Source organism: Tachysurus fulvidraco, chromosome 10, assembly GCF_022655615.1.
Source record: "Tachysurus fulvidraco isolate hzauxx_2018 chromosome 10, HZAU_PFXX_2.0, whole genome shotgun sequence".
Classification (NCBI taxonomy): Eukaryota; Metazoa; Chordata; class Actinopteri; order Siluriformes; family Bagridae; genus Tachysurus; species Tachysurus fulvidraco.
This window is the reverse complement of record NC_062527.1, coordinates 7,064,311-7,083,767: the sequence shown is the minus strand read 5'-3', so window position 1 is coordinate 7,083,767 and position 19,457 is coordinate 7,064,311. Positions and strand designations below refer to the sequence as shown.

General features: G+C 40.4%; 1 protein-coding gene across 2 annotated transcripts; it reads right to left on the bottom strand.

The window, feature by feature from the left end:
- Positions 1–625: 625 nt before the first annotated feature.
- Positions 626–17,817, bottom strand: nuak1b (NUAK family, SNF1-like kinase, 1b). 2 transcript variants are annotated; one of them, XM_027173432.2, is made up of 7 exons: positions 16,497–17,817; positions 11,025–11,145; positions 7,954–8,105; positions 6,708–6,773; positions 6,443–6,562; positions 4,747–4,879; positions 626–4,580 (listed from the first exon to the last, which is right to left on the bottom strand). In XM_027173432.2, the coding sequence occupies exons 1-7, from the start codon at positions 16,746–16,748 to the stop codon at positions 3,532–3,534; spliced, it is 1,893 nt and encodes a 630-aa protein (XP_027029233.1). In that variant the 5' UTR covers positions 16,749–17,817; the 3' UTR covers positions 626–3,531. The 2 variants fall into 2 exon arrangements, with proteins under 2 accessions (XP_027029233.1, XP_047675658.1); XM_047819702.1 differs by lacking the exon at positions 16,497–17,817 and adding an exon at positions 11,255–11,478.
- Positions 17,818–19,457: the final 1,640 nt, after the last annotated feature.

Genomic DNA, 19,457 nt, shown 5'->3' with positions numbered 1-19,457 from the left:
AAGGTCATTATGCTGTTTAGGGAGCAGCTTTGCTAACACAGAGACCTCAGCCAGGCCTGCTGGACTCTCTGGCACAGTGTCTGTACACTCGCGCTGCACGAGCCAGAAGTGTTCTCGTGCTCCTCTGCATCGTCCTCCAGAGACTCGCAGACTGAGCTGGCCGCCCACTTATCCTCCTCCCGCTGCTGGAAATGTGGATCAAATTAAAGTCAGCCAAGGCCGCCATCTCCCTCTTCTGCTGACTCCTCCTCCCACTAGTGGCCTGATCCTTTTCCCTTCTCTTCTACATGGCACTTACAGACCTATTTTCTGTGGCTTTCTTGCTCCATGGAAAGCAATATGTTCTTGAAGAAAACTTTGAGTTTATAGCATTTTCTCAGACCAAAAAAAAAAAAACTGCATGATTTTTCATTGTTGTATTTTATGTATTTTTTTCCTTCACAGACATTGTTGATCACAGTTTTCCCTTTAAAAGTTTAAATATTTGCTTATGTTTTAGACGTACGACACTTATGACCCACTGAATCTTTTATATTTCCTTCATATAGTTTCTGCTTCAGTTAAACTTATTGTAAATGATATTCAAGTAAAGGTGAGTAAAGAAAACTTCACACATCACACAAGCTACTTTGAAATGATCCATTTATTAACCAGTTGATTTTACAGTGGCTTGGTTTTCCCATACAGATTATAACCACTTAACTCCTTCAGCTTTCACAGATAAATACAGGCCTTATCATCTCCTCAAACAAACACGAATAACCTCGGCATGAAATAACTGCATTCCACACCCTTTCACTCCTTCTCTTTTTCCTCCCTGTCCTTTCAGGTCATCGCGTCTCTTCATATATTAACTCCCGCACAGTTTTAGAAAGGCATGGAGTGGTGTTACATCAACCACAATGGATTCACTACCAAAATAAATAGAGTATAAAAACACAATTGCTAATATTACTCTTATTTTAAAAAAAAACTTTTAAAAAAATGATCATAAAAGATAGCAAAGGCACTGAAACAAAAACAACCTTGGCAGTCCAGGTATTCAAATCAATGAAAGGAAAAATAAAAATGATTATTGTGGCTTTAGCCGACAATAGTAATGAATTTTAACAAAAATAATACTTAAATAACATAATACCATCTTCTTGTTGTCAATAACAAAATCCAGTCAAGTTTTCCTATAAGTAGACTTTCTGCTAACTAACAGATATGCACCAGTTAATTCCAGTTTGGCAGAAAGCATGTTTGCGGCTCATCCACTAATGCATAGCTTGAAATCATTTCTTCTTCTTTTTTGGTATGACCTTGTGGCAGAGATTTTGTGTATGGGGGGTATTGTGTATGGGGGGTATTGTGATGGTGCTGTGGCACTTTGGGGTAATTTATTAATTTTGTGAGTCATTCAGCAGTGAAAAGTGCCGCATCAGACCACTTCAGACATTTAAGAAGGGAGCATTTATGGAAATTTGGGAAAATTGGAAACTACTATAAACTTAAGGAGTAGCTGAAAACGCCTTGTAGATAGTTTTTACTTGACCTAAATCACTGTGTAAGCATCACAGTGTGAATGTAAGCTGATTTGAGGTGTACACAGAGTGGCTGTATTGCAGCCAAGTGATCTTTTTATTAGATGTATGAACTAATGTAATTAATTTAATGTGAACACCAAGCGGAACACCAAGGGCTTAGCTTAGCCCTTAATCAAATCTGTGATTGCCGCATCCACGTTTCTGCCATAAAAATAAAGTACAATAAAATAATAAAGATTCAATATTTTGGAGAATCAAAAACTGAAATATAATTAAACAAAATACTAACATAGTATAATTCCTTCACTGTGAATCCAGTTGACAATACAATGCAATATAAAAATGCAATACAATACGATACACAAAGGGGGTCTCATTTCTCTCAGGACCCAGGACCTCTGTTGCACAAAGAGCTTTCATATGTCCTACAGATGTTGGTCAGTTTGTTGTTTGGGAAATAAATTTGATATGTGAACTTCCTGCAATAGTTTGGGTATTTATCATTTTCAGCTGTCCTGTTGTGACTCAGTGATGCTAGGGGTTTACTGAAGCTGAACAAACAAGAAACGCTCAGTTGAACACTAACATCCATGCTCAATAACACAGGCATGTTTAAGAAATTCTTTCCTTTCAATCATGTCAATCTCATCACATGATAAATTAAATCCATATCTACTCACTTTCTTCATCTCTACTTATCTCATCATGCTACTTTAACACTTGCGATTATCCTTCTGCTTCCATTTCCAATAAATTAATCATAAGACCCACTTACTGGAAAAGGATCAATGTTTTTCGTTTACCTACCACTATAAACACATTACTCAGTTTCTCTCACCCAACATCCACACTCACCTACTGTCTATGCAAACTGTACAGATCAATAAAGACTAAATGAATTTATACACTAACACTGATCACTGATTGTGTATTAATCTCTTCATACACTTCAGGAAAGTGTATAGGAAAAGTCCAAACTGCCCATTTCAGCATTTTACTTTTGTGGAAAATGAGATTTTGTATGAAGAAACCCACAGAGGAAACTAATACACTTGTTCTTTTCTTAAGATTCCTTCAGGCAATTAAGGCAAATAAAGCCTGAAAATAATCTTCAAAATGACCAAACATGCCTGATTTCTTAAGCTAACCGTAAGGTTTTGTTTAGCCAGTTTAATATGAAAAGGCTTTGCAATCTAAGGTCCTGGGTCTCTCAACAGTCAACACTTTAGCAAATTAGCACATCTGGTGATGGCTCCAGCTTGCATCTCTCTACGCCTTAAGGAAATGACATACATAATTTCATATGAATTAAAAAGGCACTTCTTACATATTCTCATATATATGTTACTGGATATAAGACCTGTAAGAGTCTGTCATATATGAGGCCTCTTGCCTTAAGTAGGCGAGTATTTTTTTCTATTAACTAATTAAAAAACATAACCATTATATATGTCAGTTCCATTTGAGTTTTAGGAGAGACAAAGTTCTTCCCAGACAGTCAGACCACTCCAGTTCTGTATCGTTACATCTACGCATAATATTAATAAATAAATGACACTGACAGTTCATTTTGAGCAAGACCCTGGTTTTCTTTTTCTTTTTCATAGGAAGTAAAGATCACAACATGTGCTCGGTGTGAGTTTAGGTGCTTTTGTAAACATAGCTTGGCTCCTTTTTTCTGATTTGGAGCCTCCCATTGCAGGGTGTCTATGTGTGATTTTAACTCACTTTTTGCTTAACATGTAAACATTTGAACTCATCACTGATTTCCAAGTGGGTCAAGGGCACTAGAGGACTAACAATCAATTTCCCTACTTCACCAATCTCAAGTCTTACATGGTATGTATTTGGCAGTGTATAACTCTCTCAATTCAATCCACGCAAGCCTCTCAATCAGATTATCCCAGCACTGCAACTGGTCGTCAGAGATACACAAAACAAACAGCTCCTCATACACTCTCTCAGCCTTCTCTCTAGATCCTCTCCTCCACTTTCTCTCTCTCTACACCAGGTTGCTGCTGATGTCCAGGGCTTGCTGGTATACCTGTGTTACATCATCCAGGTCTCCCAGCAGGGAGAAGCTGTTGTTGTCCCCAGGTGAGCCATGCGTCCCTCGACCAAACTTCCCTCCATGCAGAGCTGGAGCTGCCTGCAACCCTTTAAAGTTAGCAAGCTGGAGTATATTCTCAGCTGACGCACAGCCTCGGATGTTAGGCCTTGGGCCGATTTGGGGCCACTCTGCCCCACTGAAGGAGTTGTTGGTCAGTACGCTGCTGTCTTCCCCCACAATGCTGGATGGCCTGCTCTGGCTACGCCATAAACCTGAATCACCAGATGGAATCTCTCCGAGGGCAGCCACAGAAGGTGTGGCACTGTAGGTGGAGTACTTTCCATTGCGCTTCAGAATGCCCTTCCTTCCCACTGCACGTTTTGGTGGTGAGCTGGCACCAAGCGGTGTGATACTGCTGCCGCTTAGCAGGTCAGAGGACTCACTGCGCTCTGGTGACGAGTAGTACCCTGATTCCCGTTGTTGCTTGTTTTTCAGGATGCCCTTCTTTGGGAGAACAGGTGCCATCTTGGCCAGAAGCCCTGCTGTGAATGTAGGCTCCTCATCCTCTTGGCCATCTGGAGACCCCTCCTCTTTTTTGGCACCTTCAATGGCAGGCATCAGGTCAATGTCCTCCAGGCTGGGTGAGTGCTGCTCTTCAGAAGGCCGAGTTTTCAGTATTCCCTTTGGTCGCTTAAGGCCCAGGTTGTCATCCTCATCACAGTGGGGCATCCCTCCATCATTCTCTTTCTTGCTTTTCTTAGGCCGTTGACGGATAAGTGGAAGTGGTTCAGGCCGAGCTCCTTTGGGCACTCGTGGCTCAGTGCGGCTCTGCCAGTCGATAAGGCGAGCCAGCATGGGGGACCCCATGTCACGTTGGCTCTCACAGTCACAGACACTGTTCTTCCAACCCCAGTTCACCCACCAATGATTGGCAATGTCCTCCACTGTAGCACGCCGCTCAGGATTCACCATCAGCATCCAACGGATCAAACCACGAGCATCTGGAGAAGCATATAACCAGGTACCATTCAGAACAAGTACTGCAGGTCAAAAATTCCATAAGCATCTACAACAATACTGCATTAAATCTAAGAGTAATCCTGGAATCTCTGAAAGAAAACGCTCTTTGAAAAAACTCTTTAAGATCTGTTAAAGGATAGCCTGTACCTGATGACTGGGTCGGTTCTTTGTATTCACCGTTGCTGATTTGGCGGATGAGGTTCTTGTGGTCTCCCCCATCAAATGGCATTGTACCATAGACCAGAGTATAGAGCAGAACTCCAAGTGCCCAGCTATCCACCTGCAAGGCAGAGATAACACTGTATCTGTAACTAAGAACAATAAGGCCTAAGAGGTTGAAGAAATCCACATTCCACACTGCTTAAAGCGAGGCACTCTTGAGATAACAAGTCCCTTATACACTAGCCATGCACACATGATTAGGAAAATCAACCTGTTGCTATAGCCACTAAAAGGACTCTGCTTAGTATCACCTCCATCAACACTCTGTATTTAAGCTTTACTATTTTATACATAACACTCCAGTCATCCAGACTCACTAATGCCATCAGCCATAGTATCTTGATTTCTGGACCTCCTGTTATGCAAACTTGCTCTGTTAAGACACACAAAACCACTTAGCAATAGCTAAAGCTATAGCAATAATCCTGGGAGCGGGAAAGGGTGACTAAAAATGTAAGGGGTACTTAAGGAAGCAGGTCTGATGTTGAATGCTCCTGAGAAGCTTGTCCACTCTCAGGTTACTGGTAGAACAAACCACCATTAAACAGCTTGCCACACAGTGCATGGGTGTCAGGCCACAGGAAATCAGATAGCGAGCTTTAACTGATTGGACTTCCTCAGAAATTATTTTGCTCAGGGCCTTCCTGACAGAGTCCGCAGAGATTCAGAGATCACAACAGAGTGACACATCCATTGTGTGTGCCATTGCTATTTATTCTTCTTACTGCCTGTAATTTGTGGCTTTTCCCATAAGGGTACCGTAATTTTGATTACAATCAAAACCGTAAGAAAATTGCTGCAAATTATAGTAAATTGAAAGCCTCTGCTTTTGGGTCTAAAAATATGAGCTGCACTTGCTAAAGATCTTCTAACTGCTACATTTTGAAAATGCCTAACAAATACTTTGTAAATGAGCTAGAAATCACCTCCTTCAAAAAAGCGTGAAGAGGAAATAAAGAGAGATTGAGAGAGAAGAAACATATACTTGGAAACACCATTTCCCCCTCCCCAATTGAATGCTTTTGTGAGGACGTATCCAAGCAATAGCAATCATAAAAAGTTCAAAGACTTGCTCACTAAGCATTTCCAAATAAGAATGCTTTTTTCAGACCAATGTCCTCATCTAGCAGGAAAACAAGGAACACTTATCCTAGATCAGCTCTCTAAGATTACACCCAGTGCTCATGCAAAGGCAACCATAATGTTGTCAGTGTGTGCTGTAGATTCTGTGCCAGCACGTCAATGGATTAATTCAGAAGCATGGACAAATTGTTTTGTTTAAATGAATAAACAGCACATACTTTTAAAGTGATCTTTAAAATAAATTAGCTAAGTGATACAGGGTCTTACACATGGGTCAAGAAAGTGTTTCTCTGGTAGTCCTGGGATTTAAATCTTTGCCTTAACTACTGGGCCGCTACAGACTGTTCTAGAGTAATCAAAGGCAGGTGTCACGGATGCTATTTCCAGTGATATACAACAAGCATGAGATTCAAACCTTGGTATTCCTCCTTCATTAATGATCCAGAAACGTAATGGGATTGTATTACACAGTGTAAAGGAACTGCAAGTGCAACAGCCATCATGAGTGGTGCAGTTTTTGTAAAAGTAGATGTCCTACCTCAGGGCCACGATATGGCCTTCCATTGACAATCTCTGGTGATGCGTACAGTGGGCTACCACAAAACGTCTGTAAGAGCTTGTCCTTATGGTACAGGTTGGACAAGCCAAAGTCTGCAATCTGTCCAGATAAAAATATAACTTCAAGATCTTATTGATGTATTAATGCTAGATCTATCTATATTAGTGTTCATATGTCACATAATAGCTAATTCTGTAGCATTAGAAAGTCACAGAACTCAGTATCAATCATCATCATCTCTTACCTTTATATTACAGTTCTCATCCAGCAGCACATTTTCCAGTTTCAGATCCCTATGTACCACACCATTCTGTAAAAGAAAAATAAATAAATAAAAAACTGAAGTATCTCCCAAACAATTCTGGATGCCTATGGATGCCATCTACATACAAGTGTACTGCAGGAGCAACATGTGTTAACAGCCGAGATGACATCAAATTCTTTCAGAGGACTGCATACTAACATAATGTAGCATTATTTGATGCTCTAACAAATAAAGAATGTGACTAAATAAATATGACATGTTCCTCAGACAACACCACACCATTATATCTACTGAGGTCATAGGCAACATATTGAGATGGACCGACTAACATCTGCACCATAAACGCACGTCTGTAATTATGGACTACAGCGAGTTATGTTCTCACACCAGCCCTGAATCAAAACCCGACTGTGTCATTAGTGTTTCCTTTAAAGCAGCAACTAACATGTGGGAAGCACTGCCTGAAGCACAGCCGTTCGAGATTAGGGACACAAGTTCAGTTGGAGCAGAGCTTGTTAGTAATGCAGCGATGCACTGTACCCTTCCAACTTGGCTGGCTTGGAAAGGGAACACATGTTCAACAAGCCTTTGAATGTAGCTGCAGATGGGGCAACATGTAAAGCATGCCACTTCCTACGCCGTCTGTGCCGACCCTACATGATGGTACACATGTCCTACTGTACAGAATAATGATGACTCAGTCACACCACGGGTCACCACGGTCTTCCCCGGAAAAAGGAAATAACATCATTTGTTTCTGACATGTAGTGCAAGCCAGCTCACAGCCAACGGGCCAGCACACAGCATTGAGTCTTTTGGGACTATGCTCTAAATGGAACACAGCAGGGGATCCAGTCCATGGAGGGAAGCAATGAAAGACTGGACAAAAAGACAAGAAGGGAACGATTTACAAGCCTGCTTACAGGCAGAATGTGCGATATGTGTGGCCCACTCAATTATCTCTAGCTTCATGCAACCAACTAAATATGGACATACTAGCTTGTCCCCTTATTCTGACCTGAATTCATGGCTCAGGATGCAAAACTGTCAGAGATTGCTCCTGAACATTCAGAAGCCAAAGACAGAATGTGCACAAAGCCAATATATTTATGTGTTTGGTTTTTAGAAAAATAACCGTGCACTTGATCTAGGCCTAGAACAAAGGCCTGAGGTCACAAAGCACACTAGAGAGAGATCAGGATTAAAAACTAGGCATGTACAGTACCTTATGGCAGTAGTGCACTGCAGACACAATCTGCCTGAAGAAGTGGCGTGTCTCTCTTTCTGTAAGTCGCCGACGCTCACTGATGTAGTCATACAACTCCCCCTTACTGGCGTACTCCATCACGATCACAATCTTGTCCTTATTCTCAAATACTGCAACATAATACAAAACAGACTGTAAAGTAACTCAGTAAAAATAAATCCACAAAGAATTATGTGCCTGCAGCATAAATAAAAGGATATCTTTTATCTGCTGTGTATTTCCGCAAATGCACAGCATGTCATGTAATAAGGATATGGTGCATAACATTTGGCAAACGTTCACATGGATAAAGACATAGCCACAGAGATCTACAATCTTCAAAGAATATCCTGTGGTCAAAAATAAAAATTTCCTGTTACATTTAATTGATACTGAATAACAAATAAATAAAAGGTAATACACAGTCCTCGTGACATTTTTAAATATGGAGGAAGGAAAAAAAAAAAGATGAGTAAAGTAAATATTTTTGACTGGACAGACTGCAGAGTTCGTAGGGTCATGACTTAAACCACTAATGAGCTGTGGTGTAACGACAACAAACACAGTGAAACACTGCACCACACTTTCTGGAGGAGAAAGAAGTTTCTGTCAAAGCCTCAAAATTCCCAATTCCCCTTATAAAGAACACCCCACCCTGAGATTAGGCCAGGCAAGCCGTCTGCAGAGGAGCATCAGCTCACTCTGCCTCACTTTTCTGTGGCCTTCAACTGCTAGGCAGGAAGGTGGAGTAAAAGGCCTTCTGGGAAATGTGTAACAGGAAAACAAGAGGAAGAGGATGCTAAGAGGGCAGGAGCTAACACAGTGCCACCATTCCATTGCTATAAATCACGCACTTATCACCCTGTTGGGGAAAGTAGCAGGTAGCTGATAGGTCAGACGACCATTTGCATGTTGACGGAGAGCCGTTATTCAAAACCGAAAAACAGATAGTTTTAAATAACTCTATTCATTTCTATGATCAAATAAGATTTTTCATTTTAGCAAAGATTTTTATTAGAGCATCAGGAGGCTACAAAGTATATACTAAATACTACTAAATACTAAACCATTTTCTATAAGAAATGACAACTTTTCATCATACATGTAAGTAAAGGGGTTTAATGCTATCTCAGCCTGACATAAGCATGTTTTATGTTATGGTGTGTGTGCTTTGCTATGATTAAACCATTTAAGTGCAGGGATAATGAAAACTGCAATGAATAGTGCACCATGTTCCCCACACCACAGCGCTACAGGGACCAGAAACCATGATTAAATCCACTTAGAGTGAAATTCCTTTAAATGCTTTTTCTGTTCTTCCCTGATCCTGGCCTGCTCAAATTGTCTTCTATAGCTCTACTGGGTCCTGAGTCCTTGTGCCTGGGGTCTTGTGGCTCTCAGTTCATAATTGTGTTCAATAGTTGTAACCTCTGACCTCTTATTCCCATTTCTCACTCATCCTACAGGGGATAATTAGGCAGATTACATAACCTGGGGCAGTAACACATCGTCGGGTTCCACTTGCCCATCACTCTGCATCTTTGTTCAGTAGCTCTGCTTACAAAACTGCAATTACTGTGTATTGTTCATGAGCCTCTCACTTCTTTCAGACCCCATGACATGATTACACACACAATTCAACCTGAGTAGCAAGGCAGTATAATTACCACCACACAAGTGTGTACACTGACCATGCTGTGAAAGCAAGTAGTATTAATAGTGTTAGAGGACATTCTGCGCTAGCATTCTTTTTAAGATTTAAAACAGAAAAACCTACTGCAGAGACTGGAAAGGGAGCGAGAAGAAGTGGGACATTTAATTGGTGACACACACACACTTGTATATGAGTTTATCTGGATCACATCTGGATCAGCTTGCCTCACATATGCAATTAATAGTTGACAAGGGTGTTGCTGGATGTATATTTCTCTGTCTATACATTTCAGTGCTATTTTGGGAGGAGGCCAAGCCACAACAGTAAACACAATTTAACAAGATTCACCAGAAACCATGCAGCATATATAAAAAAATAACAGAACCGTTGAAGTGGTAATGGCAGACAAACCAGCATACACAAAAACACTAGCTGTCTGACTCCAGAGGCTCATCTGGATGGGTGTTGTCTCGTAATCATCATCTCAGACACTCTGAAACGGGCCAACCACAACACGGACTGAGTTATAACACTACGCAGAGGCAAATATCACTCCTCATCAGACGCTCACCACTTAATAAACACAGTCTCTGTGTTTATTATTTAAGAAGGTGTGAAACAAGAAAGCACCAGTTAGCTAATGCTGTGTGTGCCAGCAGAAGGACATAGAAGCAGTATTCCCCTAGAAATCAGGTACGTGCAACTTAGACCATGAATCATACTCCATACACGTAAAAGAACCTGAGGGCTGTTATTCAGAGTCACTCAGCTGTTTGTTTTTAAATGAGACCCACCCAAAGAGCCAGCTGGATAAAGAATGTACATATTTATGCACAATACAGCCCGGTATAAGTCATTTATTATTAGTACTAAGGAGGTTTTTAGTTATTTATTGAAACAATGTTTAATTCATAGCCAGGTCAGAGATGCGTCAGTGCATGAAGGTAAAAACGAAGACACCAAGAGATCCCTCTGCTTCCCAGAGTCTGCTTCCCAGCTGCTCACACAGAAACCACCAGCATATGTCTGGCCTCAAGATCAAGAGGATTGGAAGAGACCCCTTATATGCGTGGAAAGTTGCCCACAGACACCCTACTCCAGTGCACATACAATTAGATATTTGCTCTCTCTCACACACACACACACACACACACACACACACACACACACACACACACACACACACACACACACACACACACACACACACACACACACACACATGATTAATAACAGTTAACAGTGACAATCTAACAGTAACATCTTTACTCTTAAATGTTCCATCATGGCACAGAAATCACAGAAAGATAGATTGAACACTATCCCATTTGAGCAACAAAGTTTAGAAGATGCATTCAAGCATTGACTGAAATAAGAATTTGAGGAAACGACAAACCTTCATATATAGAAATGATGTGGGGGTGGTGTAGTGATGACATGATCTCAATCTCCCGACGGATGTGTACCATGTCCTGCTCATCCTTGATTTTTTCCTTTTTAATGGACTTAATTGCAACCTGTAACAATAATATGGAATAATGCCTTTTAGTCATGACATAATTTAATCATCAAGCCATCAGTGGTAATGTTTACAAAACCTCAAATTTTTTTCCCTCATTCTCTAACCTTTCTTTCCATTTTGATTCCAGCCTAGTGAATAACTGTCCATTATTCACATAATCACACAAGAGCTCCCAAAGACATGTGTCCTCCAAGATACATGCTGCATCAGGAACTAACGGACACCCACGATTGGCTAGTAGAGAGATTACAGTATGACATCCTTTTCACAAAGATAAGGTGCCCTCGACTCCCAGCCATGAATATCTGAGTCATCGTCAGGATTCGATGTTGTGATGAAAGAGTGAAGGCATTTATGTTGTGCTGCTCAGGAGTACACAATAATATAACCGAAACCACTTTGTATGTGTATTTTTTAACATTAAGGAAAAGAGACATGCCAAGAACATGTTAAAAGATCAGAAATTAAGTTTATTGTTTTCTTATAAAGGGTCCCTTTTTTAAGCGTTATTTTATACCATGGCTACTTCCTAATGTTTGCTTAGCCATATCTACATAGTAAGAAATGTATTTGTTTATGTTCATGCATTTGTCCAACTTTAGTGTTGTCCAGATATGAAGAAATATCATCTAATGTCTGAAAAAATACCTCCCCTGTGCATGGTATAATGATATATAAATGATAGCAGTGTATAAGAACAGAAGTCTACATGTGAAAACTTAACCAACAATCAGACCAAACCATCTCTGACCTTAAATAAACTTCAGGGAGCAAGGAATGGGCCTGACCCAACAAGCACTGGCCTAAACATGGGGCCCTGTACTTCAGACCCAGCCATTTCATTCAGTGTGTCATTTTCAAAGCTTCCTTGGAGAAAATGAAGGTTTGCAGGTTGGAAAAGAGCACAAGCTGTGGTGCAGTAATGGAGGCCCTCGCTGTGTCTTTACTCTGCTCGTGTGGGCGGTGAGGATTGGGCAATGCTTTCTCACTGAGACTTAGGACCCAAGACAGCTTTCTCTCTAATAGATGGATCAGATTGCATTGCAGAGAACAGATCCAAATGTTTCAAAGAATAGGGAGCATACAGGCTCCCTAACATTTGCTTGCTTCCACATGCTGAACGAGGGAGTTCCCGGTGTTCGAAGAATAATCCTTAAAATGAATATAGATAGCACAAGGTAATGGTTATACTATGTGAATTTCCTGTGACCCTGGAAGGGAGTAACGCTCTATTACTGCGACACTGTGTAATGATCTCATACTCGTTGGCCCTACTCTAATCTTTGTGATATAGTTCTTGGTAAAAACACAATGTGAGGATTCCTAGACAATGTTCATATGCTACAGAAACATAACATTACAGATTGCGCCGGGGACTATGTGGTGGGGAATTCAGCTCATATGCTGCTGTGCTCATTTTCCCTTCAATGTGCACAATTACCTGTTCATCATTTCTGTTTAGCTCAGTCGCTGTAATGTCTTGCTGTCCATTTGTGTGTCTGGCTGTGCTCTGGTCATCCTGACATCTATGATTTACACAAAAAGGTGGGTATCTTTGTATGTATGTATTCATCATTTTACCTTCTCCTTTAAAGTAAATGTCTCTGCTGATCTCATAATTTAATTTTAGAACAATGCAGAAGGGAGATAGTGTGCTGACAGGCATGATGTACAACGGAAAAGGAAACGCTGGCAAAGGATTTTCTGGCTAACACACTCACACCCATGTGCTTCATGACATTTATAGAGTTGACTCAACACTGTGAAGTGTTTATTTGGGACAATGAACACCTAATGTATAGAGTAAATTTTTCTGAAACTGACTTGTATGTTACTTCACAAAACAAATGTTATGTTGCCAAATACACAAACACAATTTCACAACTGGAAATGACTGAATGTACTAAAACAATAATTTAATTCATTAAAACTTAAAATGATTTAATCCACATCCGTGTTTATGAATTAGATTTCCTTGTGTCTCCAAGAAAATTTACCAAAACACTTACCAGTTCAATCTTATAAGACAAAACACACATTACAGCTTAAAAATCTTTGCTTTACTAAACACAATACATTGGGAACTTAATGACATAGTAGAAATCTTGCCCATCCATCTTCACTAAAGGTCTGCTGATAAATCATTTCTCCTAGTCTAATGATAGGATAAGAAGCCGGACAACTATACTCTTTGCCAAAGGAGGAGCCCAGTGCACTGAAGACCTGCTTTTTACAGAGAAACAAAAACCACATGCTAGGCAGAGCTGAAGGTAAATTATGCAGCACAGCCCTATAAGGAAACCCAACCAGAATGGCTTAAAACTTGATTACGTGGAATAAAATGTTATAAATAAATACATCAATGGTCCAATTCAATGCATGCTCAGTTGAAATCCTTGGGATTTTATAGGTAAGACACAGTAAACTGTTTCTATTATCTTATAAAGTTTATCTAGAGCTCAGGTATGTGACTCCTGCCAGCCCCACAATAATAGTGTAGGAATGTAAAAACTCAGAGAGGCCCGGTGTGGACAGTGTTCTGACTGCTGAACTCCCCCTCCAAAATATGAACATTTTTGTATTCTAACAGAGCTGCAGTCTTTACTCCAACAGTCTTACATTGGGGTAAAAAAAAAACATCTGGATCTGATCCACTGAAAGCAATTCTGCCTCATGTTTAGTAACAAGATGATCTAAAGACCTGCCTCTACTTTAATGCCTCTGACTAACTGACATGAAAAAATGCATTTCTTCCATTTGGGAATGGTTTCCCATTAGAGAACCAAGTGAGTGCCAAAAAATGCCTAATTCCACTTATTAGTACAGCTGTTAATGTTAATGTTATATTAGCTACTAAAATACAGGCTGGGTTCGTATACATGTGCATATCTGCTATGAATAAACTTAAAATTAAAAAAATCATTTAGATTCAGTTATGACTGGCACCACGATTTTGAGACCAAGAATGGACACCAGATAGCCCCAGATCAAATACTATAAATTTATTATCCAGCAATCTACACCATCTTGATTCAGGACTAGCTAAAGGGATTTAAAAGGCACACATTTATCATAAGCACACGGTTTTTTTTAATAGACACTATGCTAGCATACTAGCATTCTGGTCATTTCCCCCCAAGAAGAAAGAAGTATGTTGAGGTGATTTATTTATTGTGAATAAGCCTGTGAGCTGCTGTTAGAACTTAATAACCTGTGAAATCAGATCAGGAACCTTGGGATTTGAATAGTTACACTAAAGATACAAAAGAACCTAAAAGATTCTAAATATGCATTAATGGGAAAAAATAGTCTTTTCCAGTTTAATCTCTACATCAGATATTACTTTTCTATGGCATTTCATTCCCTGTGAAACACGGCCTTTCACCTTTCACTACCCGTGTTCAGTCTTGCTATCACCATAACCTTTTCCCAGTCTTTTAAAGGGTGCGCATGCGCACACACACACACACACACACACACACACACACACACACACACACACACACACACACACCCCACACACACCCCTCATCTGAGCATACAGTCAAAAAATGATATAACACAGAGTTTGTAAATCACTCTCAAACACACATCTGTGTGTCAGCACAGTGATAATGCTCATTTATGTAGATGTACATTGGCTACACACTAAAAGTGAAAGTGAAAGAAACATGTTAGATGGGGAGGTGGGATTGTCTTTCAATGTGTCATGCCATTTTTCCTCATTCTGTAACTCTTGCTAATGGACAAAGATAGTGAGGTGAAGGATGTGTTTGTATACAACTCTCTCCAAAGCTCTGGTTTATATTTAGCTTTATAACCCAACAGTTATTCACCAGACACCAACTTGGTCCTGGCATTGGGCCCAACATACACCAGCCCGGGTGTACTGTGTGCTGTGTGTGTTTGGCTTGATGGAGGGGGAAAGCAGACCTTGTTATGTCTGCTCGTCAAAAAAAGAAAAGAGTACACAAGCTATGCATTCATAACAGAGCAAAGAGCTCCCAGAGGATATGCTATTGCTATAGCGTCATAACATGCCATATCAGTGATTTGTGCTGCCAGGAAGCATGAGTCTTTCACAGCCTCTTAAACACTTTCACCCACCCAGAGGAAAAGACCAGTCCTTTATTAACAAAACAATAAAATCCATAAGATGTGTGTGTGTGTGTGTGTGTGTGTGTGTGTGTGTGTGTGTGTGTGTGTGTGTGTGTGTGTGTGTGTGTGTGTGTGTGTGTGTGTGTGTGTGTGTGTGTGTGTGTGTGTGTGTGTGTGGGTGTGATTAAGAAAGGGCTACACTGCAACTGTCATCATTCTCAGTTTCCCTGCTCTCTTTATCTCAGTATCTCTATTATGCATGGTATGATTCACTATGAATGTGAGCTTGTCCTACCTACCCTAAGGTCCAAATGTTTTAATATTCATACTAATGGTAAAAAAAAAAAAAACAGGACTATTCACTGATGTGTGCAAAAAATTATGGGATGACAAAAATATACCCTGTATGTTTCCATTACTCATTCCCTCTGACATGTACAAATAGACAACATATTTGGAAAATATCAGAAGTTTTTATGTCTGTCTAAGTGAGCTACATGGCAATATCCAGAATGCTGAATTCTTAGCGCTGAAGGCCTTCTCCTGAATGTACACTTATAGCTGGCATTTTATGCACACTGAATGTATTTATTCTACAGGATGATGATGATGATTATGATTATTATTATTTTTATTATTATTATTATTATTATTATTATTATTATTATTATTATTATTTCATGTGCATGCTACCTTATCTAAGTTTATCCTTTGAACATGACTCTCACACACATTTTCAAACGCTACCTAAAAGACTAAAATAGACACACGTGGGCATTTAAGCAACACACATCCACATCACGCGCCGTTAAGACGTGAGAAACAGCTGGCCGAGCGCGTGCCCGCGGCCCTGGTTACGAACTGCGCATGCGCGCTAACCACAGCTAAAACAATTCCCTAGAGGAGAAAAAACGCAGTACATCATTTTACCAGCTGTGCTCGTTAAATTAATTGCTGAGCTCTTTTCTTTCCCCGCCGACTTTCACTGACATTATCTATGGCTATGCCATAGTCGAAAACTGTTTAAACTTGTATTAAAAATAGCATAGATGCATATAAAAGATCACAAAGGCTAATATTTTGATATGGCTTGCTACGCAGGTATGATGGTTACCTGTTGAGCTCTAATGGAGCCTGGAGGCCAGACTGGAGGATTCTGGTGTATGTCACTCACCTGCCTCGGCTCATCAGTGTGACCAGGATTTACACAAAGGTTTATACACTGAAAAAGAAATAAAACACACTCACCACTCTCCCGGAATGCCTCTCGATGGCCTTCTTCACTTTGCCGTACGTGCCTCTTCCCAGCGTCTCCAGCAGCTCGTAGCGGTGTTTCAGGTTGTGTTTATGGTGGTGTTTCTTCACTCCTGAGCAGCGTTGCTGGCTCTCTGTGCCCGGCTGAGGGGACGCGGCGAGCGGTTCTTCGGCTCCCGGTTTCCCCGGTAACCCCTCGAGCGCATCAACATCTGGCCGACTAACATCCATGTCCTCGCAGGACATCAAACTCTTCCTGCCTGATGAATATTTATATTCTACTACCTAGCTTAAAAGTATCAATAACAGGATAACACGCCTAATAATAAGATATATAAATCGATCAATAAATAAATAAATAAACAACGACTAAACGTCTTGTAGCCTATATCATGTTATATACTAACATATAGTAAAAAATAAAGATGACTTCTGGATGACAAAGATCTTTAGTGATCCCTCATGATGTGTATCGTGTATGTAGTTATTCTACCTATAGCCTATTCTAACTATGTAAAATCTACTCACTAGCCTAAAAAGGTTCGATATGGGGTCGTTATGCGTATAAACTGGCATCTCACGTGTATGACGCGAGGCATTTTAATATCAACACTAATAAGTCTATGAATTAATAATTGGACGCTAATGGCCCAGTTTAGCCTCTGTGCTATTTATACACTTGCCGTTTGGCATTTAATTCACTACATTCACTACAAAACGGCACCATTAGCCTGAATAACGTAATTTCATCTATTCTTAACGTATAAAAGCGTCAATTTCCGTCCTCGGTATCTGACCATGGCCTCCCCCGGTGTATATATATCTATATCTATATATTTTTTTACCTTTGTTTACCTGGGACGCATCATAGCCTACATTTGCTATCGTTCGAATTCACCAAAAAAAACAGCATAGATGAGAAAAACACCTAAAGCGTGACTGCTTGCCGTGAGAGCGGCGCCGATTTCGGCGTTCAAAGTGCGGAGGAGCCTCATTTTGTCGGCGGCTCGCGCGCCTCGGCGTCACTCATCTGGTTGTCGGCTTTGGCGCGTGCGGCGCTCCGTGACCACGTAGAGGTGAAACGTGCGCGGCCGGTTGCGCTTTTAAACAGCTGCGCCCGCTTCAACACGGCCATGGTGTATCTTTCCTGCGTCTCTCGATGTCTGTCTGCTCGCCTGCTGCCTCACAGACAGGAGTAAGAAAGAAAAAAAAGAAAAGCCCCGGAGAGGCGGAGTCATCGCTCGTGCCTTTTATAGTCCACTCCGGTCCTCGGTAGGTTTAGGTTTTGGGGCTTTTCCCCTCTCTCACGCGACAAGATACTGCGTCCTTATAAACGTCCGCAATGAAACCTTAGACTGCAAAAAACTAAAAATTTTCAAACTACCCACAATCACTGGTGACGAGTCATTTGGTGGCCCCGAGCAAAATATTGGATAGAAGCAACATGCATTAATATTTACATTTTCAGCATACATTATTTAGAATTTTTAGCTTACTTTCCTTTTCCTTGTGCTAAGTCCAGCTCTGCCCACACCATCAAACCTGTGACAGTCAACAGAGGTATCATTGTTTCAACAATATCATTGTTATTTCTAGCATAAAGGTTCAAAATGGAATACATTAAATACTAAATTCTCTCTTTACATATACATATGTAAATGCTAATAGACTAGTTCAGTGGGGTTGAGTCAGTGTTAGGGCTCTGTGCAGGACAGCTGAGTTCTTCTACTCCAACCTTAACACATGATGTCTTCATGGAGCTGCTTTGTGCATAGGGGCTTTGTCATGCTGGTACAGGGTTTGAGTTACACCATAGAAAGACATCTATCAAGATAAGTGTCCACATTAAAAAAAAATTGAAGCAAGATATATTACAGTAAGCAGGCCTACAAGTAGAGCAATGTGTAGAACACTGAAATGATGGCCTTTAGACAAACTAGTATGCATAAAAAATAACTGACAGAGCATTCTAGTAAATGCTTGCCGCTGTTAACACACACTTCTGTATCCTGTACTGACTTAATCATTCCTTAAAAGTGTGTTTAACTGTGAAAACTATAATGCATTCTTAGAGCTGAATGCTGGTCTTTGGAGCGTTCACTGGCTCTACACAAGCTTGCATTCCGATATGGCCAGAGCGAAGCGTGCTTCAGATCTCAGAAATGCTGAAAAGGTCCTCAAGCTAAGTTTGTCACTCCAGATCAGATTTGTTTTCCTTTGTTTGGGTCTTTTTTATTTAGATACACTGCATGTCTCAACTGATTGGACAAGAGGTTTGATCTAAGAGGTTTCAGGAATCTGTGATATGTGGTACTTTTGTCTGCAGTGGGTCAGTGAAGCACAAGTAGAAATAGTAACTCTGTGTGTGTGTGTGTGTGTGTGTGTGTGTGTGTGTGTGTGTGTGTGTGTGTGTGTGTGTGTGTGTGTGTGTGTGAGAGAGAGAGAGAGAGAGAGAGAGAGAGAGAGAGAGAGAGAGAGAGCAAGATTTGCATCGCAGTCAAAGCTTGCCCTTATGTGCACTCTAGTCTAAAATATCAAACACGATGAAAACGCAATAGTCAGTCATACCCTGCCAATTCTACACTCACTAAAGGACATCCAGTGTTGTAATTTAGTCATAAGTCTAACTCCACAACTATTTGCTATACCCAAATTAGAAACAACACTCACCCAAGGCCTTTTTGGAAGACTATCATTAAAAAGTACACATGATTTTAGGGATGATTTTTAGAAAGGTATTCAATTGCAAAATTAAAATCTTAAATTATGTGAAGTCATGTTACTTGGTACATGAAACTTTCACAATCATTTTTGCAGCTGATAATAAGCGAGTGCCAGAGAAGTGAGCACTGCACGTACCTTCTTTGTAAAATGTGTAACCAAGAGTTAAATGTATGGGAAAACACTTTATATAACAAATTTTATGAACCTAGAAATCTGTGAACCATTCATATT